This window comes from Calliopsis andreniformis, chromosome 12 (genome assembly GCF_051401765.1).
Source record: "Calliopsis andreniformis isolate RMS-2024a chromosome 12, iyCalAndr_principal, whole genome shotgun sequence".
NCBI classification, from domain to species: Eukaryota; Metazoa; Arthropoda; class Insecta; order Hymenoptera; family Andrenidae; genus Calliopsis; species Calliopsis andreniformis.
In genome coordinates this window covers 19,465,063-19,490,359 of record NC_135073.1, presented here as the reverse complement: position 1 = coordinate 19,490,359, position 25,297 = coordinate 19,465,063, and the positions used below count along the sequence as shown (strand labels likewise).

Genomic DNA, 25,297 nt, shown 5'->3' with positions numbered 1-25,297 from the left:
TGAACATATTATTAAATAAAGATAATTCTATGTGAAAGCAAAGCGAAGTTAAATAATTTTCACGAGAAAAATATTTTCGTGCGTAAGTGCATAATAAGATATATGATTAAGAGTGTAAAAGGCTCAGTAATAATGTTCGATTTAATAGCATTATTACGAATTCAATAAAATTTACACGCGAATATTTCACTAGTCTCCATTAAGTCTCTATGAACAGTAGGGACAATTAAAGAATTGATTAATTACAAATTATCATAGCTAAAATTATTTGAAAATGTTTTTATAGTACTGCTTTTTCTGACCAGCAGAAAGATAATAAAATAAGGTGAGATTAACTAAAATTAAAATGACGTTATTTCTTCTTACGAACACGCTCAACGTATCGCAAAATATCAAAAAATTTATAAAAGCTGTATAGAGCGTAGAGATAGAAGCTTTGCAATTATGAAAAATGTATAATTGAAGAAATACGTATGAATATGATATAACTACCTCAAGAAAATTATGATGACGATTGTAGACCTACACGATCTTCGTTGAGTGTGATAAAAGCTTGGATAATAGTTGTTCAAATTGCAGATTGAAGATCAGTGAGATGATTTTATTGAATGATCGGATTTAAGCGATGAGATCTTCGGCGCTGGCGAGATGCTCGTGTTACTGAATTGTCCTCTCCAACGCCACTGGGAATATCGGTTAGTCATCTGATAAATGCAGTTTTATAACTTTTGGTCGTGCGAGCACTGCAAGTCACAGAAATAAATGGGAGTAATTTGTTAGCCACTTTGGGTGCTACTTGAACCCTATATTATAAATGTAGTTTATGAAATTTTTAAGTCTGGACAGTATTTCAATTGTAATGTACAGTGTTTCAAATAATATTCAACTAATTTTGATAATTTAAGTGATGATTTGTCCAGGCCAAATAATATCACCTTCAAATTATGATTACATGCCATAAAGGAAAATTTCGTATTAATAGATACTGCATGCATATTAATATTAGTGGCTACTAACAGGAAATTTTGTATCATAGCTTCTCATCCTTTTACTTTTGATATACGATGTTAATGTATCGTAACAAAGTATACGAATCTCCTATTTATAAATTCCCATTTGTTAAAGTCATCTTATTAAAGGAAGAGGAGCTACATCGCGAGGTTAACACAATGCAAAGAAGAAGCGTATCATACAGAAAAGTTAAGCTTATTGCACAAAAACATATTGAAACCATGAAATTTTCATAGAGAGTGCTGCAGAATTGATACTTAATTAATGAAATTTTGACAGTAGTGGTTTTAATAACTTACTGTCTTAGAGTATGATAGCGATTTACTCGATCTGCAGACCTGAGAATCATATTCATGCCTTGTTGCGGTTGCGTAACCGAATGATTTGTAGGCGAATTTGTAGTACGGGTCTCTGTGATGCAGGAAGAACTTATAATAGCCCTTGTCACCGGTTTGGATACGGATATTGATGTAACAGGAGTAGTGGTAGTTGTGTTGTTGTTGATATTATGGATCTGTGTTGCTGGTTTAGTAGACTTAACACGACGCGGAGGTGGATCACAGGTACTGTTGACCAGCCAACTGTTTCTACAATTTTTAGTAAAGACGGTGAACCTGTATTTACTTCCACAACGTGCACTTAGTTAGAGCGCGAACTAAGTTCAAAGCTGAGTGCATCCAAGAATGCTGTTAGACTTTTCAAAAAACTAAAGAATTAAGGAGCGAAAGCAAGAAACTACTAGTAGAAAAAAAACTATCAAGAAAGAAAGAGAATCATTATAAAAAAATGTAAATTCATTGGATAAACACCAAGCAACCAACCTTTTAGTAATAGTTGTTGAAGTAGTTTTAGGTAGAACCCTTTTTGTGGGGTCTTTCTCTTTATTTGCAGTTAATGTATTAATAGTAGTTTTTGGACTTCTTGCTTGTAATAATGGTTTTAAGTAAGGACTGAAAGCATAATACAAATTAATGATCTCGATTTTTACCGATAGTTTATACTGTATTAACACGATATTTACTGCACAACTGTTGACGGTCCAGTGGTAGTATTGATAGTGTTAGTTGTTGGTAAGCATCTTCTTCTAGCTTTGATTCTATTCATTTTATCACCCTCAGTTAAAGTTATATATTTCGTTGTACTAGTACCAGCAGTAGGAGTATGGTCATCCAATGCAGGTCTGCATAACTGACGCTCGGAAGACACTGGTGTCCGGCGATGCTTACGACCACAACGACATGCAGTATTTTGAGTACCTCCGGAGAGAGAATAATGCCCATACGGGCACCGTGTCGTATAGGTCTGATTTAGTGTAATTCCATCTACACGATGCATTATCCCTGACACATTATCGTGTATTGCATTGGTATCCTTTAGATTCGACAAAAATGCTGTTTTGGGTCTACCAATTATGGAATATATTCCATATTCATGCACTGGTTTCCCGCCTTCTGGTTTTAGAGGTTCTTTTAATAAAGAATGAAGATAGGCTTCTTTCCTAAAAAAAAATAAGATTTATAATTCAGTTTCATTAAATTTCTATCAACTGATAAAGTAGTAAAAGATTAATAAATTTTTGAGAAGTAAAAAAAAAGTAGTACTCAAAACGATTGATATGTACTTTTCCAACCATTGTTGCTGATGTCCAATCACTGAACCAGGTCTACATATTCTTATCCAGGCAATGGTTTCATGAGCTGTTAAATGATAATGTTTCATAATATAACAGCCTATTAAAGATCCTGTCCTACCAAGTCCAGCTTTACAGTGCACTGCAACAGCACCACTTGCATTTTCCGCTACTTTAAGGAACTGGCGCATAATTGTATCTGTTGGAGTTGAACCATCGACAAAGAATAGATCTTTATGATCAAATCCTGCATCTGTAAAGCTAGAAGCGTCATAAATCTTTTTGTTCAGACGTATAATTGTAGTTACATTGTTGCGACGGAAATACGTAAAATACGATTCTGGTGCATGGAGTGGATATCCTGAAAGAAGGTAAAATCAGAAGAAAATTATTATCATAACTTATATAGCGGATTATAACGTGATCCATAACTATCATTCAGTTACTTGCCATTCTCTATTTTGGATTTAGCATAAGGCCCACAGAATGCAATAAATTTGCCAGGAACAATCCAATTTAAATCCCCGTTTTCTACTCTTTCAAAATACTCATATTCCTTAACACGAAAATCTTGAAAATTAAAAAACCCAAGTCTGTGGCACTTGTATATGGCACTGAGGCACTCACTCAAGGATAATTGGTACCATGGTGTACCAACAGAAGCATCACGAAACATAATGAAAGGAGGACTATTTGGACTACTAGTTAAACAGTTGTATGCTTCTTCTGCTGTACGTTTACAGTATAATATCTGAAGATTATGTTATTATACTATCAGTATACTATATTAGAAATCAGATACAAAAAAAGTTTCAGTAAAATCTTACAGCATAACTTCCTATGAGGAAGGCAGCATTAACTCTCTTTTCAGGATCCATAGTTGTATAATGTATAATTTTTTTCTTTTTTAAAGTCACTGCCTTCAGTTTTTTATTAACTTTTTGACAATAATGATATAGCATAGCAAGATTTAATGGACCAAAATCATCATAAAAATTTTCATAGACCAATTCATCATCTATGGTGAAGTAATGGGTATTCGGAGTACTCTTTGGCTTTATTAGTGTCCTTAATGTTACAAAATACAGTCGATCTGAAAGAAAATATGCACAAATAATCACATGTTTTTCTAATACGTGTATTTACATGAAATATTATTAATTATGTTTAAGCATCTACGTTACCTTTTATGAATTCCGTTGCACATACTAATATATCATTTGTATCCTCCATTGTTAGTTTGTACTTCTTATCTGGTATTGCAAATACCAACAGAACAAGCCTATCATCGGTGCAACCGATAAACAAAGGACACAATTTAATTAGCACAATCAGACATCATAAGAAGCATATAAACACAGCAGGTTAAAGTGGATGTGGAAAAAGTAAACTGGATCCATCTATGCACTGTTATGTTTACATAGAAAATTGAATAGATACAAAATTATGATTAGGATATTGCACACATAACTACGATCTGTTAGTACGTAAAGAACGCTTACTCTTACCTGCGTGACCGTTACAAAATTCAAACTTGGTCAGTCGAAATTCGGTGATGGCCGATCGGTTGCAATGTAGAGCTCTTCCGGTTGTAATGTACATTCAAACATTCATTATTTGGAGTACATTATTCAACTCTTCCTTTTTAAAACAACATTATAGTGCTGTTATAAACTATATTTTGACGTCTACCATTTATGTATACCATCATCATTATCCGCCATAAGAGCAGAAAGTAGTTTTCGTATATACTGCCATGTTGGGTGCCCTCGCAATATTAAACTGATGACGACGTGTAAACTCAATGTCTAGAACGAGGAACATCGTAGGACGTTCGTCGACGTTGCGTAAAAGCCTCAGGCTAAAATGCGCTTGATGTTATGCGTTTATAGCACAATTACGTCGTAATGATTTTCACCCGGACTTTATTTGGAGCGAACAAGTCAACGATTATTCCGATAATCGGAAAACAGCGCACTCTATTCAATGAAATATCCCTATATGTACATATTTTCCAGATACTAAGCTGAGCTGGTTTCCAATTTCAACTTCATTTATTTCTTTATATTACATATATATACATATGTTTTTTCAATATTTTTATTAGTATTCCTTTATTTGTATATTATGCGTTTGTACATTTAAAAAACTGACTATTAAACGATACTGTTCTTATGAATTTCATTCATATAGTACCTACCCATATGTATGCAATTAGTGTAAATAACTATATGTACAAACCTACCTATACCTGTACTTTCTGGATGGAAAGGTAATGCTAGGTCTAAAGAGTTAAAAAACATTGGGTAGTACCTATATGACGTTTCAGTTAGCGTTTGAATAAAAGCCTAGATAAGTAAGCCAAAAAAATGGAATGCGAAGAATCTACACAGGCAGATACAATCCCAATGGAAAACATAACTTCAAAGACGTTTATATTTTCCGAACCGAATATACTTAATCCTCCTAAGACTATTAACTCGGAGGTTATTTTGGAACAAGTAACGGATGCATCAATTTGTAAGAATTTATTTACATTCACTGCACCAACAGCAGTATCACAACCAAATATTCATAACATAATCACGTCTCAATCGAATATTTGCGAAAAACAATACAAACCGAAAATATTGAGAAATACTTATAAACCAGCAGTTAACGTATTCGTACAAGCGCTTAAAGATACCGCGATGTTTGAGCAGTTAAAGAAAAATTCTAGATCACAAGTTACGAAGATCAAACCAGAAAATTCAATAACATGTTCAAATGTACCTCAATTGTTACTTTCAAAGGTAGCTGCAAAAGAATATTTTATGCTTTTTGGCAATCTATTAAAAATAGCTATTCGTCCTAGGAAACAAATAATTACAGTAACATACGCCACTAAAGAGGAAGCAAATGTAGCTTATAATAAAAGTGGCGAATACTTAGGAGAAAAGTTTAATGTAGAATGGACTAAGTCATGTGCATCACTAAAATCTCCTACTAAAAAGAAAGATATGCAAAAAAATATTGTATCTAACTTTTTAAAATCATCTGACAAGGAGATTAAATCAGAATTAGATGCTATGATGAATTTAGAATATAATTTGCACAGTAATTATAGAGACAATTTGGATGGGACTATGCTTAAAAGAAACAAAATTATACAACCAAAAAGTACAAAAAGAATAGAAAAATCATCTGTAAAACCTGATAAGATTAAACCTGATAATCAAATATCAGATCTTTTACCAAATGCTACCCTTGAGGAATTACAAAACATAATTTGTCAACCTGCATATACTTCTGAAGATAAATACAAGGTATTAGAAGCAAGAGATAGACTCATGAGAATGAAACAAGTTAAGTCACATACATTAGCAGCAGCTAAAGTTATGATTGGCACATGTCCTGACATGTGTCCTGAAAAAGAACGTTTAATGCGTGAGTCAAAAAGACAAGTTGCATTGTATGAACAACTTGAAAGTAATGAATATGGGATAAATCATGCAATAGCAGTTAAACAGTATTCTAGATCTTCGGCTGATCAGGAAGAGCCAATGGCTCACGAATTGAGACCAGTAACATCTTTAAAAATGACTATGAGTTATTTACTTCATGAAATAGCAAATCTTTGTGATCAACAAGGAACAAATTTGGGTGAATGGTACCACTTCTTATGGGATAGAACAAGAGGAATTCGAAAGGATATAACACAGCAAGAATTATGTTGTACAGATAGTGTTGAATTAGTTGAACAGTGTGCTAGATTTCATATAGTATGTTCTGAAAGACTTTGTGCAGAAGAAGCATCTGTTTTTGATAAAAAAATAAATTCTGATAATTTAACTAAGTGTCTACAGTCATTAAAGTATATGTATCATGATTTGAGAGTAAAGGGAATCAACTGTAAAAATGAGCCTGAATTTCGAGCATACATTATTTTATTGAATTTGAATAATGGCAATTTTATGTGGGACTTACAAAGACTGCCAAAAAGTATACAAAAATCACCAGAAGTTCAATTTGCTTTGGAAGTATATTCTGCCCTTGAGTCAAATAATTATTACAAATTTTTTAAACTTGTTCATAAAACCACATACTTAAATGCTTGTATTTTACTTAGATATTTCAATCAAGTAAGATTAAAAGCCTTGTCAGTAATGGTAAAAGCCTATTGCAGAACTGCATCAACAGCATATCCATTATATGAATTAATTGATATTTTAGGTTTTGAGGATGAAGCTGAAGCTATTTACTTTTGTGAACAAGTAGGATTAAGTGTCTCCAAAGATGAGTTACATGTATTACTAAATCGTCAAAACTTTACTCTACCTATGTTAAATATAAAGCAGAATAGAGCTTGTAATTTAATAGAGTCTAAGAGAACTATGCAGCGATTATCAATTGGAGAGTGTATAGCAGGAGGAAGGATGCCAGAAAAGACTTATAAATATCATAAGCCACATAATAGCTTTGATTCACATGGTTATTTGTTACCTAGCTCTATTAATGCAGAAGATCAAAGTAAAACTATCACTTTTGTATCAACTGATCTGTATGAGTTTAAAGATGAAGATACAATGGAAATTAAGGAATCAATATCAGTTTCTAAGAAGAGTCAAAATAAGAATGAAACTGCAATTATTACTGATGATACGAATATATTTAAATCAATTACTACAACTGCAAAAACTGATACTAGTGTTCCCTTTATCCTTAAGCCTCAAACAACAATCAGTGGAGCTCAAACAAATGTTAACAAGTCATTAAAATTGAAAACAGAAGCAGAAAAAGAACCAAAACCATTTAGCTTCACACAAAAACAAATCAGTACATCAAATGTGATGAAAAACAATGAACCTTCTGCTTTAGGAAGTGCATTTATTACGACAACAAATTTGAAAGCTTCTAATGTGTTTTCTAAATCATTTGATTTAGTATCAAAAAATGATACTGTTTCACCATTTGCAACAGCAGTAAATAAAAGTATATTTTCTGGATCAGCTCAGGGAAATATATTTCAGAGAAACCTTACACCTTCTACAATATTTTCCAGTAGATCTTCAAATACACAATCTATTTCACAATCATCAAATATTTCAAATGCTATGACTTTTATAACTGACAGTAAACTGAGAGAGACTCAAGATTCCTCTGCTTTTCCTGGGCAAACAAAAAAGCAATCCATAAAGAAAATAGATACTGAAAAGTTAAAATCGGATGAACAAGAACATACTAAACGAATGGAGCAGATTAATGAGACTGCAGAATGCATTTTGAATGCTTTAGAGGTTGAAGTTATAGAAACATGTTGCTCAGACATAGTAAAAGAAGAAATTAGTACAATAAATATTTACAACGCATTAAGTAAAGATATTAATGATGAGATTTTAAATGAAATTACTTATGAAATATGTGATAATATTTTAAAAGAAGAAATTTTTAATACACAAAAATTATATGAAATATCATTGAAAATAAAAAATAGAATAATTATAAAATATTTCAATATATGGAAGTCAAATGTATTGAAAAAAAGACAACAAAGGAAAGTACTGGATGGTACGCCAGTATGGTTGCAAAAATATTCCAGTAAACAATGTGCAAAATTATTGTATACTAAAGAACAAGATTTAGTTATTCAGAATATGTGCAAGAGACAAAATATGTTGGAAACTACTAAATCTTATATTGATTCCTTAGCACCAATTGAAATTATAATTTACATTGGTATCAAAGAAAATTTAAAATTTTTAGAAACCAATATGGAATCTAATTACTATTGGAAGTTAGTTATTTCGTGGCCAGATTTACATAATAAACTCGTTTTGTGGCATCACAAGAAAGTAGTTAATCAATATTTGTGTCCTAATGATTATACTATAGAGCCAATTATAAAATTGTACCAACCAAACGAAATTGAAACATTACATATTTGCATAAGACATTTTGAAGGTTTAATTAGTGAGCATAATTTATTGGGATCAGATGCTTTTCTGTTTATAACAACTACTTCTGAAGAAAGTAAAATTATCATAAAACGTTTAACTAAAACTATTTTATCAAAAGATAGGCTTATGCCAATTCCTCTAGTATTAATTGTCTTAGGTGATGTGAAATGTGAAATCCAAGACAAAGAAGTTACTGCTACCTTAGAAAAAATGTTGAAATCTGGATACTTGTCAGCATATACCATTATGCATGAAAAGTGTTTAACACAAGAGGCAATGTTAAATTTAATACAAAGTGCACTACTTTGGTTGTCCATAAATAAACCAGCTCAAAATCCATTACAGATGGATTGTTTACAAAAAATTTATGATATTTGTTTAACAGAAGAATTGTGGTTGAGGTAAGTCAGCTAAGGAAATATTTTGCTCATTTAAATTGAAATTTACTTGTTCAATATTTTTACAGGATCCTAGATGATGCTTGTTTCAATGAAAAACTATCTTATGCTTTAAAAGAACCCAAATTCATAATAGACCTACATAACGAGGCAGTCACTCACCTAGTAGATATAATATTGGACCCAGAAACTTTCATGTACACAAAATTTGCTCCTGAATTCAAAAAATTTATCCGAAATCAGTATATGATGCCATGTAGCTATGAATATTTTGATGATACGTGGAAGAAAGAAGATTACAAAGTAAAAGTGGAAAAAGTAATGTTCAGTTTTAAACTGCCCCAGTGGAAGTAAGTAATGTCAGAAGTTTTCTTTTAATAGTGTTTGGCAAGAAGTCAAACTAAATTTTTTCTTTTTACTTTAGATACACATGGCCAATAAACGACCATGTTACACTTCATCAGTGCATATTAAGTTATTGTCAAGAAGCACTATTTGATTCTATCAGTAATGAATTATCCTGTAACATATTAAGCAATTTATTTTTTACTGCTGGCATCTCTACTGTATCAAACTTTATCGATATTTTATTATATATAGTTAAGAAGAAGATACATCTTATGGACAAAGACTTAAAAGTAATTTATAATAAGAATCATATAAAACATTTTCGAACTTTACCATGGTGGTTGAAATCAAGTTTGTTAACCGAGTATAAAATCGTAACGGGGAAAGTAAATATTCAAGAAAATGAAAAGGAAAACGAAAAAAGAAAGAATATTACTGAACCACTTCTGAAAAAAAGAAAATTACATAAACTCCAAGAAGACGATTTTGAATGTGAACCACTGGCGGCATTTTGCGAGAACAGTCGAAAACAAGTAATGGATGTGCATTGTATGACAAAAGAAATTGAAGATCGTTTAAAAGCTCACCAACAACAAAGTCTTTTATTTGAACAAAGACTAAAAGACGCTTTATTTTGTAAAGTTGAATCTACTTAATAGTATCTAAATACAATGTTTACCGCTTCCCATGTTAACTGTTTACAGTGCCTCATGAACTATTGTGTTTTACAGTATTTCTTAAAAAATAAGAAATTTGACGCAAATAACATACGTAAATAACTTTCTACGTTCTTCAGTATGATGTACAGTATAGGATTGCGGAATATAATATTTAATTAAAACACTAGGAAATATATACACTCTGTTTCAAATACAAGAATTGTGTAACGTTTTGTACATAAAGTTTTCAAAAAATGTATTAATGTTAGAATACATACACGTTTATAAACGAGTAGAAATATTGTATTATTTTAATACTTACCTGTATTCTTAGGAATTAAGATGTACTTTATTACAGGATCTGTAAGCTATATCATATACTACACTAATTTTCTACGATAATTGAATTTAAATTTCCTAGCAAATATTAGTTTGGATGCACTTCTTTTTAAATGCATGGGTATACTTGATTCTAAAACTATAAATACATAATTATACAAATAATATTGTTAAAAAGAATTATATATCTTTTACATAGAATATTAAACAAATGAATTAATTATTCAACTAGTCAATTGTATTATTCATAAAATTATTTAAAAACATGTGTAAATCATTAACATTGCTCATGCCATTAAATTTGAGAATATGCCTTTACTCCTATAGCGACCTCTATAGAAAAACTGTTGAACGAGTATCTTCAAATTGTAATGTAACGAACTTTTTAAATGCCGAGTATCTAATTCGTTCGAACTAGTTCGTAGCACGTACTGACATTACTAAAGAAACCGTTTGATATTTTTGAGTGATGTATTATAATATTTTAACATAATTGTAATCTCTGACGTTCTATCCTTCTATCGACAGTGAAAATTATTATCTAACCGATTTGAAGCAAACATAAGTCAGTTTAATTTGTCGAAATGCAATAGTATCATATAGCTCTCTCGTTTCTGTTTTCGATTTAATTTAACTGATATCTTGTATTTTTCAAATTGGATAGCCATCGTTAATTTCTAAATTGCCTGTCTTAATAATGTCTCATTTAAAATACATGAAAGAAATAAATAATTTAACTCGTATGGATGAAAATATTAAAGGACCGCTTCCACGTTGGCAAAAAAAGTGTTTGGAAACATCAAATTCTAGGTATAACCAAATAATTGTACGATTTCCTTTTTAGCAAAATTGAAATTAGGCATCCTTAACATTTATTTATTTGTCTCAATAGCGTTAATCATAGTATTAATTCCTCACGAAAAATTACAAACGGATCTTTTGCAAATACTACTACAGGAAAAACACCGACGAAGAAAAGCGATACTCGAACGAAAAAAACTCCTTCTAAAGGCTCTAGGAAATCACCGAGTATGATACTGTTTTTATTATCTCGTAAACTTATAAGAAATATTTTTAATTGGTGGCAATTTTGTAATCTTTTTTAATTATATGTAATTAGGCCGTGCTTCATCTACACCTGCTAAAACACCTAGTGGTGGTGATAGATTTATTCCTTCAAGGTCTACTACCAATTTTGATCTGGGTTACTATAAGGTACAATATTTTCTTATATCTATTTTATAATAGATTGTTAGCATGTACATATACTAAATGTAAAATGTTTTTCAGATTCAACAACAAACTAATACGGAGAAAGATGAAGAGAAAGCAGACAATGCAAGTCCTTCCAAGAGGGAAATGCAACGTCTTATGGGAGAAAATTTACATGGTGGTGATATTAATAATATGAGAGTTCTATCTTATCAAAACAAAGCACCAGCTCCTCCAGAAGGTTATCAAAATCCTTTACGAGTTGTATATAGCCAAAGTAAAACACCAGCAAGCATCAAAGCATCCACAAGATACATACCGCAAACTCCAGACAGAATATTGGATGCTCCAGAGATTGTTGATGATTATTGTAAGACTTTTCACATGCCTAAAATTCATTTACATATAAGAATATTTAAATATTTTATTCAGTAATGATCTAGCTTCTACTAGAAAAGATATTTTAACTTTTTTACGAAAATTATAATCTTGTTTCAGATTTGAACCTGATTGACTGGTCAGAAAGTAACATATTGGCTGTAGCATTAGGTGCAAATGTATATCTGTGGAATGCAGCAAGTGGAACTATAGAACAATTATTTGAATTAGAAAGTAATGATTATGTGTGTTCTGTTTCTTGGATTCAGGAAGGTCCATATTTAGCTGTAGGCACAACAGTAGGAAACACAGAATTATGGGACTGTAGTCAAACAAAAAGAGTACGTGTAATGAATGGTCATGCAGCTAGAGTAGGTTCTCTTTCTTGGAATTCACATGTATTGACGAGTGGTTGCAGGTACAAGATTTGATAGCAATTGTAAATCTAACATACATTCATGAAACAATTTTAATACATTGGTTTTGGTTGTTCTTTTAGAGCAGGACAAATAGTGCACCATGATGTTAGACAAAGGGACCACCTAATATCAACAATAAATGCACATGCCCAAGAAGTGTGTGGTCTAAAGTGGTCGCCTGATGGAAAATACTTAGCAAGTGGTGGTAATGATAACATGCTTCAAATATGGCCGTCAATTTCTGGACAAAATCATACACATACGCAACCAATTTATTCATTAAATCAACACCAAGCTGCTGTAAAAGCACTTGCATGGTGTCCTTGGCAAAATAATATCCTTGCCAGTGGAGGTGGTACTGCTGATAGAACGATTCGATTTTGGAATTGCAATACGGGTAAATACAAACGTTAATAAGTATACGTGCACACATATATTCATTTAATATTAAAATTGCTATTGTTTAATAATTATTTATGCAACAACAGGTGCTTGTCTCAATACAGTAGATACGAAGTCGCAAGTATGCTCTTTACTTTGGTCTACAACATACAAGGAAATTGTGTCTGGCCATGGATATGCCCAAAATCAATTAACAATTTGGAAATATCCAGCAATGACGAAGGTTGCAGAGTTGACAGGACATACAAGTCGTGTCTTGCATTTAGCAATGTCTCCGGATGGCACTACAGTGCTTAGCGCAGGAGCTGACGAGACATTAAGATTATGGAAATGTTTCCAGCCTGATCCACTTAAAAAGAAGGAACCAAGCGAAATAAAATCTGTCGCCTCTAGACTTAAACAATCTATTCGATAATATGCTTATGTTAATAGTCGAAATAAAATTTATATTTTTTATACGAAATAAATGTATTTTTTATGTATGAACGATAGCTTATGTATAGAATTAAAGCAAATTTAGATTTCTTGATACCTGGAAGTATTGAGTTATTTTCACGAAAGCTAATATTGTTTTTAATGAATAATGAAGAATTCAGTGAATACTATTTTTATAAAAACAATTGTGTGTTTGAATGAAATAAACTAGAAATTCATTTTAATTGCGTTTAAATTATTTACAAAATCCTGCTTCATTCCATATGAAAATGCCATATAAGTTAATATTCTTATTTCAAGTTTATTGTACTTGAATTCTACTACATATTCTTCAACTGTCTCAAGGTTGATCAAGGTGAAAGGTATATTTAAACCCCCACTCTTCCTACTCATGCATTCAGGTCTTCAGGTAATAATTCCTTAACCCAACCTTTTCTTACAAAAATGAAATGAAGTAAGCACTCGAATTTCAATAAAATATATTATAATTGTTAAATATTTTGTTGTTTTACGAAATATAAGTAATCACATTGTATGACATATTATAATCACAAACAGGCATAATTTTCCTAAAACGGAATGGATGAATCAAGTACTAAAAATGTATTATTAAAATCGCAATGTAAACATAACGACCAAATTTCTCCTACAGATAATATGATACATAATATAAAAGATGATGATGAACATGATTGGTGGGCAAGTGATAGTGGATCAAGTACTGGATCCTATTACTCAGACACAGATAGGTACTTGAAAGTTTAATAATATTTATATATTCCATATAAATATTTACATGGAACACTTTGATTTTTGTTATGTATTTTATATTATTACAGTTCTACTGCAGAATGGGAATCAGAAATTACATCTACTGGAGAATTATTTTATATAGAATCTGTGGCAGAGAGCATATCTGATAATCAATCTTCATTTAGTGAAACACAACAAGATTCTCAGCCAGAGTTGACAAGACGTCGCAGTACAAGAGCTGGCAAGCTTATGAGACTTATAAGGCGGAAGGAAAGCAAACGTTGGGGTACAAGAAATAAAAAAACTAATTCTAATATCACATCAAGTAACACAGGAAACCTGAGCAAAGAAGGGAATATAACTAAGGAAGTAACATTTAGGGACTTTCAGGTATGTCTTTCTGTTTTTTATAATTACTTGTAACAACAGTGTATATTTTCCATGACATATGAATGTTTTAGGCTGGAGAAATTCGAGAAGTTACACTATGGATTGATCCTAATAGAAGACATAAATTAGGAAGGAGAGCTACATTATGTGAAGCATATTTTGGAATTACCCCAGGAGTTTTTTCAGATAAAACACGAGTTATGGTTGCTGGGTTTATACCTGATGGAGAAGCAATAAAAAATAAAAATATTAAAATTGGAGATTGGTTACGAAGTATAAATTCAAATAATGTTACATACCAAAATTTAGATCAGATATTATCTGAGATAACTGGAGCAACAAATGTAAGTCTTGAATGTATAAAAATTATAAAATACTCTATGATAGTAATTTTTTATGGTTTTATCAGGTAACACTAGAACTACAAAGAGTTGCAGGCATTGATGTCACAACAAAACTATCTGGTTTAAATGGTCCTAAGGTAATTAATATGTCTTATAATATATTACAGCATAATATAGTTTTCCAATTTTATGAATAATGTATTGTTTTCATTAACAGCAATCTACATTAGTACAAAGATTAATGAACAAGGAAGAAAGTAAAGATATAATGGAGTTAATAGTAAATTATCCACTTGGTGTACTATATTTACGAACTACAGAGCTTTCAGAAATGGGATCAGAATTACAAGGTGTGCTTTATACATTTCCACGTTCAGAGAGCAAAAATATTAACTCTATTTTATGCACAGTAAGAGGTGCTTTTATAACTCTTAATCACTTATTACCTGGCATTACGGGTTTGCAGCCTACGAGGTATTATGGAATATTCGCACATCTTGTCAGTGTAATTTTTTAATACATGCACAATCATATTTCATAGTATAACTTTTATAGTACTGCTATAAAGGCAGCGGAAGAAGAAGTTCATGTAGTGTATACACCTCGCGATGAAGAATTGCTTTTAATAGCATTACCAAAAAAATGGTAAGTATTAAGTACACATTTATGTTACATAATAGAGTATTATGTGTATTAAATATATTTTAATTACAATAGTTGTAGTCTTGAAGAAGCAGTTAATTTTTCAAATGATGTAGTAAGGACTTTGGAATTCACACATAAGTCATTGACGAAATGTTTCACATCTCAAGAAAATCATTCCTCATTAGACCATTTTTTCATATTAATCTTTCAACGACTACTAGATATAAAAACTTATGCAAATAACATTGGACTGACTGATCAATGTATGCAAGCTGTTAATGATATTGAAAGTATGGAAAGCTACAAATTTAGGAGTGCTTTTTCAGTTGCAAATTTCGTAGAATTGTCTAGAGATGCACAAATTCAAATCGACGCTGCTTTAAGCGAAATGGAAGCCATGGATTACAGAGATTGGGTATGTATTATGAAGTAAATTAAACAAAAAAAGTTAATCATATAACGCTAATTTTCTTAGAATGAGGATCCTATGGATTGCCAAAGGCTATATACAATTCTAGGCAGTTGTATTTATCATAAAAATTACCTTCTTGGATCTCATTTAACTTCTACTGACTTGATCGAAATTGACTCTTACCTAAGACACAATTGCCTTTTGAACTTAATAACTAATGAATCTGTAAAAACCATTGTTATTTGGAAGAAAGTTTATCCCTCTTCATGCAATCATGGAAATATAGAAAATAATAAAAACACTCTACCATTGGTTCCTAATGGAAAATGGTTTTTGTTAATTGTTGGATATGGACATGATTTATTAGCAGTTCTTTTGGAATCTGGTGGATGTACTGCAAAGTAATAATACCAATTCTTTTTTTTAATACACGTAGACTGTTGTTTTGATCACATTTGTATAAGATTTGTGGTTTGCATTGTCACAGATATAATGAGACTATTGGTCCTGACATATTTTATGTAGAAGAAGCTCAAGAAACTCTAAAACATATACAAAAAATAGGAGTAACAACACTAGCAGCTAAATGGATTACATCTAATACTAGACCAGAAGTACTAACATATGAAGATTATACATCTGTAAAATCATCAACAAGCATTACAGAAAATCTTCTAGGTTTCATAAAATCAACTGATGTGCAGAGTTCACCTGTTAAATCATCTCACACTTCAACTACAAATAAAAAAGTTCAGGAGATACCTTCTATACTGAAAAAACGTAATACAGAAGAGAGTCCTATGATTTTAGGGTCTGGTAAATAAAATCATTACCTTCTTTTTTCTTTTTATTCCAATTTATAATATAATAATAATAATCATTATTATTATTTTTTAGTGTATTCTTTACACACATCAGAAGATTCATTAAGTCAAGGGACAGGTGGAATTAGTGAAATAAGTGACGAAGCAATGCCTATATTAGGAAGACGAGCTACAAGGGAAAAAATTTCTAGCGGCTCGAGATATTCTGATGAGAGTGATTCTGATATTGATACGTATAAGGTAGAGTACATACTTCCAAATATTATTCTATAAAATATTTGATTTCATTAAATAACATATAGAATATATTATTACAGAATGATTGTAGACTTTTAAATATGGACATATCTAATATAAGAGAAAATTTATTAAACCAAGCCGAATATTTAACACCAAAAATATTGACTACAGGAGATAAGAATTATTTATATCATTATGTCCATTTAGATACAGTTGAAGGAATACTTCTGTCTTCCAAACCAGTAGAAAGTGTAACAAAAAATCATAATATTTTAGTAAATTTTAACAAATGTGTTCATGTTATACACAGACTATTAAATAATACAGTAAGATTCAAAAAAATGTTAAATTCTGATATGGACAAAACTGTGATTAATAAGAGTTTAATTGCTATTAAAGAACATGGTGTTCTGTTTGAGTGGGAAAATGTAACTTACTGGGTTGTTGGGAGATTATATACAACTCCTCATCCAAAAGAATTGTATGTATGTTATCAAGATTCTGCACCACAAAATTTAATTGAAATAGCATTCAAACTGCATTCACTGCACACATAAATATGAACTTAATAACTATATGTATGCAGACTGAGAACAAGATAAATTTATTTTAACATTTTTTATATTTTTCAAATATACATATATTTTCTTATTTTCCAACGTATACTATTCATTAAATATGAAATAATCTATTAAATATTTCACTTATACAAACACATACAAAATGTTATTTATCACATACACTATAAAGCTATTTTGATTGCAATTTACATTTCTATTTACATCAATTTTTAATTTCTATATACAATTTAAGAAATATTTGTTGTAATATAAGCCTGTAGTTTTATTACAATAGATAATATTTAAACTTTAAGTATTAATTCATTTTAAGTTCATTCTTTTAAGTATAAATTCAAATTATGTAATTTGAAATTCATTATTTTTTGAAGATATTTCCTTAACTATCTTTACAAAGTACGTATTTTGAATAATTTTCAATTAAAATTGAATGTAGTTTCTTTTAATAATATACTTACCTTATATCAATGGTGTTTATTAATCTTTATTAATCTTTATTTGATAGCATATAATTCTCCTAGCTGTCTGTATGCCTTGCAGTAGGAAATTTCACATAAACACATGCTCCTGCCATTTTACTGCCATAATGTCCTGCCCAAAATAATCCATCCACGCCACCATTACTGCCATAATGTCCTGCCCAAAATAATCCATCCACGCCACCATGATAAAATAATATTTTGGTAAGTCCAGGTCCATAATTTATGAACTCATGTGTTACCTGTTTAGAATAATTTGATTAGATTGATTAGACTTTACCTTATAAATTTGAAATCATTTTTTATCATACCTTGAGCCATGTATGTCGTTTTTCATTTTCTTCACTACCATTAAAAAATTCAAATGAATCTAAGATTTTATTATCTTGACCTATCAATTGGACTTTACATTCATAGGTAGCTGGACAATCCCATCTGCAACTGTACCATTCACTTACCTATATAAATGTAAATATTACTTGAAAAATATTTATTAGATAAATAGATTATAAATAACTTTTGTTGAACTTTTTACAATACCACAATTGGAGGTTGAAAATGATCCAAAATGTATGGTGATAGTCCCTCAGTTTTCAAGTTAATTGTTTGTACTTTGGGACAAAGAAGATAGGAAGTAACAAAACAGAATTGTTTTCCATTAAACAATGGTTCATCACTTGGTAAAGGTGGAACTCCTATTGGAGGATTTTCCACTTTCCATGGAATACCACCTTCGTCAATAGAATCCCAATATTTTTCTACCCCCTCTTCACCAGAATGGTTTTTGACTAAGTTTCTTTCAAAAGGCTTTTTTTTGGAGATTAAGTAATACTCGTGCCAAGGCACATCTTGGTCCCATAAAAATAATCGGCCAAATGTAATTTCTGCTTTTTTACGCCAAACGTAACTTTGAATTAAGTTTTTCCAACGTTTACACACTAATTGACAATTTAATAGAGACTTATCAGTAACGTAACAAAATATCTCCGCTAGTAGTTCCTCAGGTAGATACGTATTACATAAAATCAGTCCATTGTTTTCTTTTTTATCAAATTTTGCACATGAGTTCACCGTACTGTTGTAAAATTCTCCCATTTTTACCTACAAACTGCAAAGGAGATTAGACAGATTTGGCAAATGACGTAAAAATCATGTAGTTTACATAAAATATTGTTCGTTTCTTATTCACAGATGTAATTACCAAAATATTTATCACATATTTACGATTATTAGTAATTATGTAGTTAGATTCTATATATATGTACATATTTTTAAAAGTGAGTCAACTACATAACCTTTCGCAAAACGCGGAATTCAAACATACTGTCATAAATTCTAATTTTATGTTACATTTTATCTTTTTGGCCAATGTTATTTTCATTTGAAACTTATAATAATGATTGCAAAAATGAAAAAAATTGACGTTGTATAATATATACCTTATCGGTTTTATATTAACTAAATGCTGTCAGATTGTTACACTTGATTTCTGAATAGGTATGACAAATGCGTCATGTACCACGGTGTAGTGGTATATATATGCGTAATGCAGTAATGCTCTGAATAATATTTTTACATGTTACAAAATGTCAAATATTTTTGTACATCAAATAAAATAAATTTTTTTGCTTAACCCTTTGCGGACGGGACGGTTCGAAGTGAACCGTACCGTGGTGCCGAGCTCCTGCCACGATAGTCATTTAAAATTGCCAGCGCATATTTCTGCTTAACCGCGGTTTTCGTTCATAGCACTCCAACTCAAATTCTGGACATATTATATGTATATACATAGATTTTCCACAGGATAAATAAAAAAAATAAAAAGGCTCTATCAGTTGTTTTCGCGGAACGCATGTTGAGTTCCTCGGCCATCGACATGCATTTAGGTGGGACACATATGCGTTTCTCGGCTCTATCAACTGTTTTCGCCAAACGCATATATGAGTTCTTCGGCCAATTTGATGATTGCGTAAAACGCATATATGCGGCACTCGTCCGCAAAGGGTTAATATATAGTTGTCATTCTAACAATTTATTATATATAAAAACTAAGGATATGGGAAAAATACAAAAAAAATGAAATGTGTTAGAACAAATGTTCCTTTATTTCTGTTAGAGCAGTGTATTTAGTATCAATATACAGAACTCTTAAAGGAAATATGTACGAGGCTTTCGAACGCTAAAGAGTGGCATACGATTTCTGTGATGAATGCGTTTTGGTAATGGAAACTTGATTTTAGAATCGTGGAATTGTTTGACTTGAGGTCTTCTACAATTTGCTGCTTTCACAACTTCAACTTTGATAATTTGAATAGAATGAGCACGAGCACGATGACGAGCTCCCATATCTCTGTAACACTGTGTTACAGCTCCACTAACAGAGAGATCTCTATATTCTCTGTACATGTTGTGGGTTCCTGATCTTGAGTCATATCTCAACCAAATTCCAAAATTCTTTATTTTTACTGGAGTTTTTTCTGGGATCTGAAAATAATGCATTATATTTGAGATATTTTTTAAATGTTTTCTCCAATATTTAAGCCCTTAATAATTACCTGTTTGAGAGATACAATTTCTCCAGTAGATTTTTTGAACTTTTTCAGCTGACGTAAGAAATACCAAAACCTCGATTTTGCCACAATAGCATCGGGTGCAAATATTCTCATCTTATACAAAGGTGTGGTTTTTTCTTTTTCGGTCGGTAGTTTACGACCGATCACCTCAAACTCCTTCAACTATAAAATAACAACATTTGAATTTAAAGATAGGGACATGTACTTTACATTTAGAACAATGCTCTTTTATATACTTCCTCTATTACAATTTTTATTTTATTTTATTTGAAATGAATATATATTACAAATTATGTATTACACGTGACAAAATTTGACGTATCGGAATTGGTAAAATAAACTTTACGATAGCAAAATACTGTTAACAAAAATACAGATAAAAATTTACTTAAACATATATTTATCTTTTATTGAGTCTGCATTTATTTGAGTATAATTAGAAATAAATATAGTTCAAAATATGGTTTAAACATGTGTTAGCGGTCATACTGGTTTAGGTTATGTTAACATTAACATCCTGTTTAGCCCTATTACAATTATTTCGGATAAATTTTCCGACTGTAACAAATTAAAATCAGTAAAAAGTATCTTATTTAACAGGTAATTTTATGATTTTGTAAATCAAAGTTTAAATATTTACTTACTTCTCCCTTCGCTTTCATTGTGCTGTATCTGTTGTACCACGTTAAACCGGAAAAAGATCACGCTACGTTCGAACAAGTCGGAAATGAAGCCACCATTTTCAAACGATGTTACATTGATATGTAGAATGCCTAAGAAGAATTTAATAAGTAATAAAAAATAGTCTTAAACTATTATAAATGCTTAACATTTTTTCTTATTTATTTGTCATTCAACTTTACCGACACATTCAATTTAATTGTAATTTATTTAAATTTATGCATTTACCTCAAGTTACTTATGCATATGAAGATATTCTCGCGTAAAAAATTATCGAAATTCTAATTTTCTGATATAATCAAGGAGCCAATAAACAAGAACTGTACTAAATTTTTCGAGTAAAAATATATTATCGACCTAAATTGGCAAAGAATAAAATTATACAAAAATGTTTATTCAAGATTTAATCGAACTTTTATTGTTCACAGTCATTGTTACAATTTTCGCTTGTACAATTCAATATAAGGAAATTATCAATTTTTGTATATAGTTACACAGTTTTTGCAAATCTGACACAATACTTTTAATACATGAATTGAAAAACATTGTTACTACAAAGACATTTTGCGTCCTTCAATAGATATATCCACAGCTCTCCTAGTTGCTTTTATCCTTTTAGTATCTATATAATTCTTCATATGCCTTTCAAATCTGTTCATTTGTTTCTTAGTACTCTGTTAAAATATCACAATAATAATTTCAAACTATTGTTTTTATATTAACTATACATATACGAGAACAAACATAATATTTACCCTACTAATATCAATATCAGATTTCCAATCTGGTCTTATAACATAGTCTTTATTGGAAGGTCTGGGAACTCTAGCTCGTCCAACCCAACCAGGATCTCCAGGCCTTAGTGGTCTAAACAAAATATATTCCTTAGTAATCAGATATTAATTTGACTTTGTATGAAAGATATATATTTAACAAATAAGTACTTAGCATCTCCCTTCAAAGCTTTGTTAATATCCTGTGACTTTTGAGAAGAACTACCATCCTCAATTTTTCTTCGTTTCTGAGGAGTTTGCTCTAAGTCTCTTTGCATTCTTTCTTCTTTTGATAATGCTTTAAAGTCAGCGGATAAATTGAATATAGGACGTGCCCATTCATTTATTAATTTCCCTGCACGCTCTTTGTTTTCTTTAGTTTCTTTGGGATGTTTATAAAGATACATTACAGCTTTACCAATACCAGATTGTTTCAAGGACGACTGATCAATTCGTGGAAACTGAAATGTGAATTATATTATTTTTTTAATACATAAATGTTTAAATGACTAAAGTATAAACTTACTTCCCACAAAAGCTTTAAAAGACTGTCTCTAATTTTTAAAGAAGGTAGAGATCGATCTGGCATTGGGGCTAACCAGTCTGTCAATACTGCCAATACATTATGTTCAAGAAAAGCCAGTTGTAGATCATGTTTTTTAAGTTGCGATAATACTTTCGGTAGCATAGCTATTTTGTTAGTCGCAGGCTTATTTTGTTGATTTAATTTTCTATCCTCCTCTGATGCAGTTTTCATGTCAGCTAAAAGCTGAGCTATAATATCATCATTGTCATTGATTATATCAATATCTTTCCTCTTACGTCTTCGTGATTGTTCTTCTTTCTTACGTGCCAACATGCGATCGAAATCTGACAACGCATCATCCCTGAAAATCAAAGTATTTATTATTGCAAACAATTCTTTTAAACTATAATACTTCTTCTTTGTTATTCTACTGTTAAAGGCTTTGTTATTTAATCAATTTTTCACTTCAATTTTGAATTTTCTATTGCATGATATTACTTACATGTATCTGCCACCCCTGATAAGCATAGATTGAAGATAAGACAAATTAACATTACAATAAAAAATATGTGGTTTGTTAAACCTCCAATTTAAATGACTTACATTCCTCCATCTGCAATAATTCCATCATCAGAATCCTCATTCTCCTGTTGTTCAATAGCTGCGAGCTGTTTGTCTTCAAGCTGTTTATTCTCTCTATCTTCTGCTTCTTCTTCTTCTTCTTGTTCATCTGTATCCTTCTTGTTTTTTGTGGCTTCATCATCACCTTCATTTTCAGAATCTGATATTCCATGTTTTGATTTCTTTGAAGTTTTAACTCCATTATCTTCTTCAGAATCGGATAAAACTCTATTTCTCTTCCGAACAGCTCCTTCAGAATCCTCACTGCGACTTCTTGATCTTCTAGATTTCGATCTTGAACGAGATCGAGATTTGGATCGAGAAGAGTGTCTGGACTCAACAGCTGATCCCGATCTTGATCTTGAACGTGAACGTGAACGTGAACGTGATCGTGATCTTGATCTTGATTTTGATCGTGCAACTGAACGAGACCTTGATCGAGATTTCGATTTTGAATGTGATCTTGACCTCGAGCGTGATTTTGATCTTGACCTCGACCTCGATCCTGAACGTGATCTAGAACGAGACGCTTTGGAACTGGAGCGAGACCTAGATTTCGATTTAGACGATCTCGAACTAGATCGTGATCGGGAACGAGAGCTTTTTCTTGAATTGGGAGACGGAGACCCTTTTCGTGATCTTGACACCGATCTAGATTTTGATCTTGAAACTGATTTTCTTGAACCAGATCTTGAACGTGATCTAGATCGCGATCCTTGACGTGAACCTGACGGTGACCTTGACTTTGAGCGTGACAAAACTTTGAGCTCTGGAGAAGGTGATCTTGAGAGAGAACCCTTTCGAGATGATGTAGGTGATTGTTTTCTCGACCCAGAACGAGATCTTGATCGAGATTTTGATTTATCTTTGACATTCACGGAATTTGCAGGTGATCTTGAACGGGAACTTTTCCGAGAACTGGGCGAATTCTTTCGCGATCCATCTAATGACGGGGATTTCGACCTCGAACGCGATCGAGAATTTCTAACATGTGATGAAGATACAGAATTTGATTCTTTTTTATCATCTTCAGGAGATTTAGATCCATTCCGCGATTTTGGGCGTGGACTGCTTGTACGAGATCGTGAACGAGAACGAGAACGAGAACGAGATCTAGTAGGCACTTTCGGAGAACCAGAAGGAGAACGAGTGTTCGATCGAGAACGCGACTTAGAATGCACAGATGGAGAAGGAGATCTGGAACACGATCGGGAATTCCCTTTTGGAGACGAACATTTTGATGGTGGGTTACTCCGTTTAACCGAATTCGATCTTGATCTAGACCTAGATCGTGAATTTTGTCGAGATGCTGGATTGGAACTCTTCCTAGATTCTGCTATGGAAGAACTTCTTGAGCGAGATGGTGATTTTGCTGAATGTTCTGAGTGTGGTGATTGCGATTCCCCTTGTATAATTTTTTTGTCTCCTTCTGGAGTGGGAGATTTGGAAGGTGACCTTGAAGTGCTTCTTCTCCCAGCAGATTTAGAACTTGATCTGGATGATCTATGTTTTTTTGTTGAACCAGGTGATACTGATCTATTTCGTGAGGGTGAATGCGAAGGTGATCTAGAATATGACTTTCTAAAGTCTGCATTGGAATGTACAGAAGCTGGTGATCTTGGATGTGCAGGTGATGATGCATTGGATCTAAAAATAAAGATTTTAAAGATTATGTTATATAACAAATCATGCTAAATAATTATGTAGATAAATACGATTTTTAAACCTGGGTGATGGACTGGTAGAGTTTGACTTGGATCTACTCCTAGCAGATTTTTGGGATTCTACAGAAGGACTCCTGGATTTTTCTCGTTCTTCTTCAGATTCGCTTCTGTCTTCTACAAATAAAACAGTATTGCCAAGAAACAAGATACTTTCTTAGATGATTAATTAAAAAACAATTTCTATACGTATATGTATATTTAATCATTTTATGAATGTTCGTGTTTTGTAAATACCCTTTTGTTTTAATAATATTCGAAATAATTTAGAGTTTAATTTACCTGCTCGATTCATTTCATCTATGTGCACATATACACTTTGTTACTAATTATTATTAATTATTTCGTCCTTAAAACGGTAAGGTCGATGATCTTTTGTAAAAGACCCGCTAAATTGTTGAATATCTTTTTGTTTTCAATGATAAATTAGGATTGGCAGACATGTTCGAGAAATATATTTACAATAAAATAACACAACAATGAAAAAAATTCACATAATATAGGCGTGATTGGTTATTTTAGTTTTGACTTGCTATTTTGTCAGGTTAAATTTTTAGAGATTAACCAATC

At 31.5% G+C, this 25,297-nt stretch overlaps 7 protein-coding genes across 15 annotated transcripts; 3 read left to right on the top strand and 4 right to left on the bottom strand.

The window, feature by feature from the left end:
• Window positions 1-59: 59 nt before the first annotated feature.
• On the bottom strand, window positions 60-4,603 carry Cdc14 (cell division cycle protein 14). Of its 4 annotated transcripts, none has more exons than XM_076388525.1 (9): window positions 4,150-4,603; window positions 3,826-3,923; window positions 3,469-3,734; window positions 3,092-3,392; window positions 2,633-3,002; window positions 2,033-2,509; window positions 1,833-1,961; window positions 1,311-1,592; window positions 60-743 (listed from the first exon to the last, which is right to left on the bottom strand). In XM_076388525.1, exons 2-9 carry the CDS (start codon window positions 3,872-3,874, stop codon window positions 701-703), a joined length of 1,917 nt encoding a protein of 638 aa, XP_076244640.1. In that variant the 5' UTR covers window positions 3,875-3,923; window positions 4,150-4,603; the 3' UTR covers window positions 60-700. The 4 variants fall into 4 exon arrangements, with proteins under 4 accessions (XP_076244640.1, XP_076244641.1, XP_076244639.1 ...); XM_076388524.1 differs by having other exon boundaries at window positions 61-743; window positions 1,311-1,598; XM_076388526.1 differs by lacking the exon at window positions 1,311-1,592.
• A 407-nt stretch (window positions 4,604-5,010) lies between these two features.
• Xmas (RRM_XMAS2 and SAC3_GANP domain-containing protein xmas) lies at window positions 5,011-10,275 on the top strand. 2 transcript variants are annotated; one of them, XM_076389268.1, is made up of 3 exons: window positions 5,011-8,978; window positions 9,044-9,325; window positions 9,400-10,275. In XM_076389268.1, exons 1-3 carry the CDS (start codon window positions 5,011-5,013, stop codon window positions 9,977-9,979), a joined length of 4,830 nt encoding a protein of 1,609 aa, XP_076245383.1. In that variant the 3' UTR covers window positions 9,980-10,275. The 2 variants fall into 2 exon arrangements, with proteins under 2 accessions (XP_076245383.1, XP_076245384.1); XM_076389269.1 differs by lacking the exon at window positions 9,400-10,275 and having other exon boundaries at window positions 5,024-8,978; window positions 9,052-9,163.
• Window positions 10,276-11,018: 743 nt separating this feature from the next.
• Fzy (cell division cycle 20 protein fzy) lies at window positions 11,019-13,336 on the top strand. Its single transcript, XM_076388949.1, has 7 exons — window positions 11,019-11,131; window positions 11,214-11,350; window positions 11,442-11,536; window positions 11,612-11,903; window positions 12,032-12,329; window positions 12,411-12,727; window positions 12,819-13,336. The coding sequence occupies exons 1-7, from the start codon at window positions 11,019-11,021 to the stop codon at window positions 13,145-13,147; spliced, it is 1,581 nt and encodes a 526-aa protein (XP_076245064.1). The 3' UTR covers window positions 13,148-13,336.
• Window positions 13,337-13,746: 410 nt separating this feature from the next.
• On the top strand, window positions 13,747-17,544 carry In (inturned planar cell polarity protein). Its single transcript, XM_076388559.1, has 11 exons — window positions 13,747-13,916; window positions 14,007-14,310; window positions 14,382-14,654; window positions 14,720-14,791; window positions 14,872-15,128; window positions 15,210-15,299; window positions 15,372-15,714; window positions 15,775-16,112; window positions 16,199-16,527; window positions 16,609-16,775; window positions 16,853-17,544. The coding sequence occupies exons 1-11, from the start codon at window positions 13,747-13,749 to the stop codon at window positions 17,330-17,332; spliced, it is 2,823 nt and encodes a 940-aa protein (XP_076244674.1). The 3' UTR covers window positions 17,333-17,544.
• A 52-nt stretch (window positions 17,545-17,596) lies between these two features.
• On the bottom strand, window positions 17,597-19,443 carry LOC143185502 (F-box only protein 6). 5 transcript variants are annotated; one of them, XM_076388563.1, is made up of 5 exons: window positions 19,272-19,426; window positions 18,373-18,940; window positions 18,144-18,290; window positions 18,020-18,074; window positions 17,599-17,974 (listed from the first exon to the last, which is right to left on the bottom strand). In XM_076388563.1, exons 2-5 carry the CDS (start codon window positions 18,925-18,927, stop codon window positions 17,871-17,873), a joined length of 861 nt encoding a protein of 286 aa, XP_076244678.1. In that variant the 5' UTR covers window positions 18,928-18,940; window positions 19,272-19,426; the 3' UTR covers window positions 17,599-17,870. The 5 variants fall into 5 exon arrangements, with proteins under 5 accessions (XP_076244679.1, XP_076244677.1, XP_076244676.1 ...); XM_076388564.1 differs by lacking the exon at window positions 18,020-18,074 and having other exon boundaries at window positions 17,597-17,944; window positions 19,272-19,443; XM_076388562.1 differs by having other exon boundaries at window positions 17,598-18,074; window positions 18,373-18,933; window positions 19,272-19,436.
• Window positions 19,444-19,914: 471 nt separating this feature from the next.
• On the bottom strand, window positions 19,915-21,179 carry Rpl18a (ribosomal protein L18A). The gene is made up of 3 exons (XM_076388451.1): window positions 21,050-21,179; window positions 20,388-20,567; window positions 19,915-20,316 (listed from the first exon to the last, which is right to left on the bottom strand). Exons 1-3 carry the CDS (start codon window positions 21,065-21,067, stop codon window positions 19,981-19,983), a joined length of 534 nt encoding a protein of 177 aa, XP_076244566.1. The 5' UTR covers window positions 21,068-21,179; the 3' UTR covers window positions 19,915-19,980.
• A 298-nt stretch (window positions 21,180-21,477) lies between these two features.
• LOC143185948 (uncharacterized) lies at window positions 21,478-25,271 on the bottom strand. The gene is made up of 7 exons (XM_076389282.1): window positions 25,010-25,271; window positions 24,733-24,844; window positions 22,989-24,653; window positions 22,386-22,746; window positions 22,031-22,320; window positions 21,842-21,953; window positions 21,478-21,760 (listed from the first exon to the last, which is right to left on the bottom strand). Exons 1-7 carry the CDS (start codon window positions 25,020-25,022, stop codon window positions 21,638-21,640), a joined length of 2,676 nt encoding a protein of 891 aa, XP_076245397.1. The 5' UTR covers window positions 25,023-25,271; the 3' UTR covers window positions 21,478-21,637.
• Between the last annotated feature and the right edge of the window lie 26 nt (window positions 25,272-25,297).

Coding starts and splice junctions, on each gene's coding strand:
- Cdc14 (XM_076388524.1), bottom strand. CDS start 3,874: ATGGAGGATACAAATGATATATTAGTATGTGCAACGGAATTCATAAAA. Junction 1,962..2,032: donor GGACCGTCAACAGTTGTGCA/GTAAATATCGTG, acceptor TTATGCTTTCAG/TCCTTACTTAAAACCATTAT. Junction 744..1,310: donor CGCTATCATACTCTAAGACA/GTAAGTTATTAA, acceptor TGTGACTTGCAG/TGCTCGCACGACCAAAAGTT.
- Xmas (XM_076389268.1), top strand. CDS start 5,011: ATGGAATGCGAAGAATCTACACAGGCAGATACAATCCCAATGGAAAAC. Junction 8,979..9,043: donor ACAGAAGAATTGTGGTTGAG/GTAAGTCAGCTA, acceptor ATATTTTTACAG/GATCCTAGATGATGCTTGTT. Junction 9,326..9,399: donor TTTAAACTGCCCCAGTGGAA/GTAAGTAATGTC, acceptor TTTTTACTTTAG/ATACACATGGCCAATAAACG.
- Fzy (XM_076388949.1), top strand. CDS start 11,019: ATGTCTCATTTAAAATACATGAAAGAAATAAATAATTTAACTCGTATG. Junction 11,132..11,213: donor TTGGAAACATCAAATTCTAG/GTATAACCAAAT, acceptor TTGTCTCAATAG/CGTTAATCATAGTATTAATT. Junction 11,537..11,611: donor TTGATCTGGGTTACTATAAG/GTACAATATTTT, acceptor AATGTTTTTCAG/ATTCAACAACAAACTAATAC.
- In (XM_076388559.1), top strand. CDS start 13,747: ATGGATGAATCAAGTACTAAAAATGTATTATTAAAATCGCAATGTAAA. Junction 15,715..15,774: donor CCATGGATTACAGAGATTGG/GTATGTATTATG, acceptor TAATTTTCTTAG/AATGAGGATCCTATGGATTG. Junction 16,113..16,198: donor TCTGGTGGATGTACTGCAAA/GTAATAATACCA, acceptor GCATTGTCACAG/ATATAATGAGACTATTGGTC.
- LOC143185502 (XM_076388562.1), bottom strand. CDS start 18,927: ATGGGAGAATTTTACAACAGTACGGTGAACTCATGTGCAAAATTTGAT. Junction 18,291..18,372: donor ATTTTCAACCTCCAATTGTG/GTATTGTAAAAA, acceptor ACATTTATATAG/GTAAGTGAATGGTACAGTTG. Junction 18,075..18,143: donor AACGACATACATGGCTCAAG/GTATGATAAAAA, acceptor TATTCTAAACAG/GTAACACATGAGTTCATAAA.
- Rpl18a (XM_076388451.1), bottom strand. Junction 20,317..20,387: donor AAATTGTATCTCTCAAACAG/GTAATTATTAAG, acceptor CATTATTTTCAG/ATCCCAGAAAAAACTCCAGT.
- LOC143185948 (XM_076389282.1), bottom strand. Junction 22,747..22,988: donor ATTATTGCAGATGGAGGAAT/GTAAGTCATTTA, acceptor TTTGATTTTCAG/GGATGATGCGTTGTCAGATT. Junction 22,321..22,385: donor TTTTAAAGCTTTTGTGGGAA/GTAAGTTTATAC, acceptor TTCACATTTCAG/TTTCCACGAATTGATCAGTC.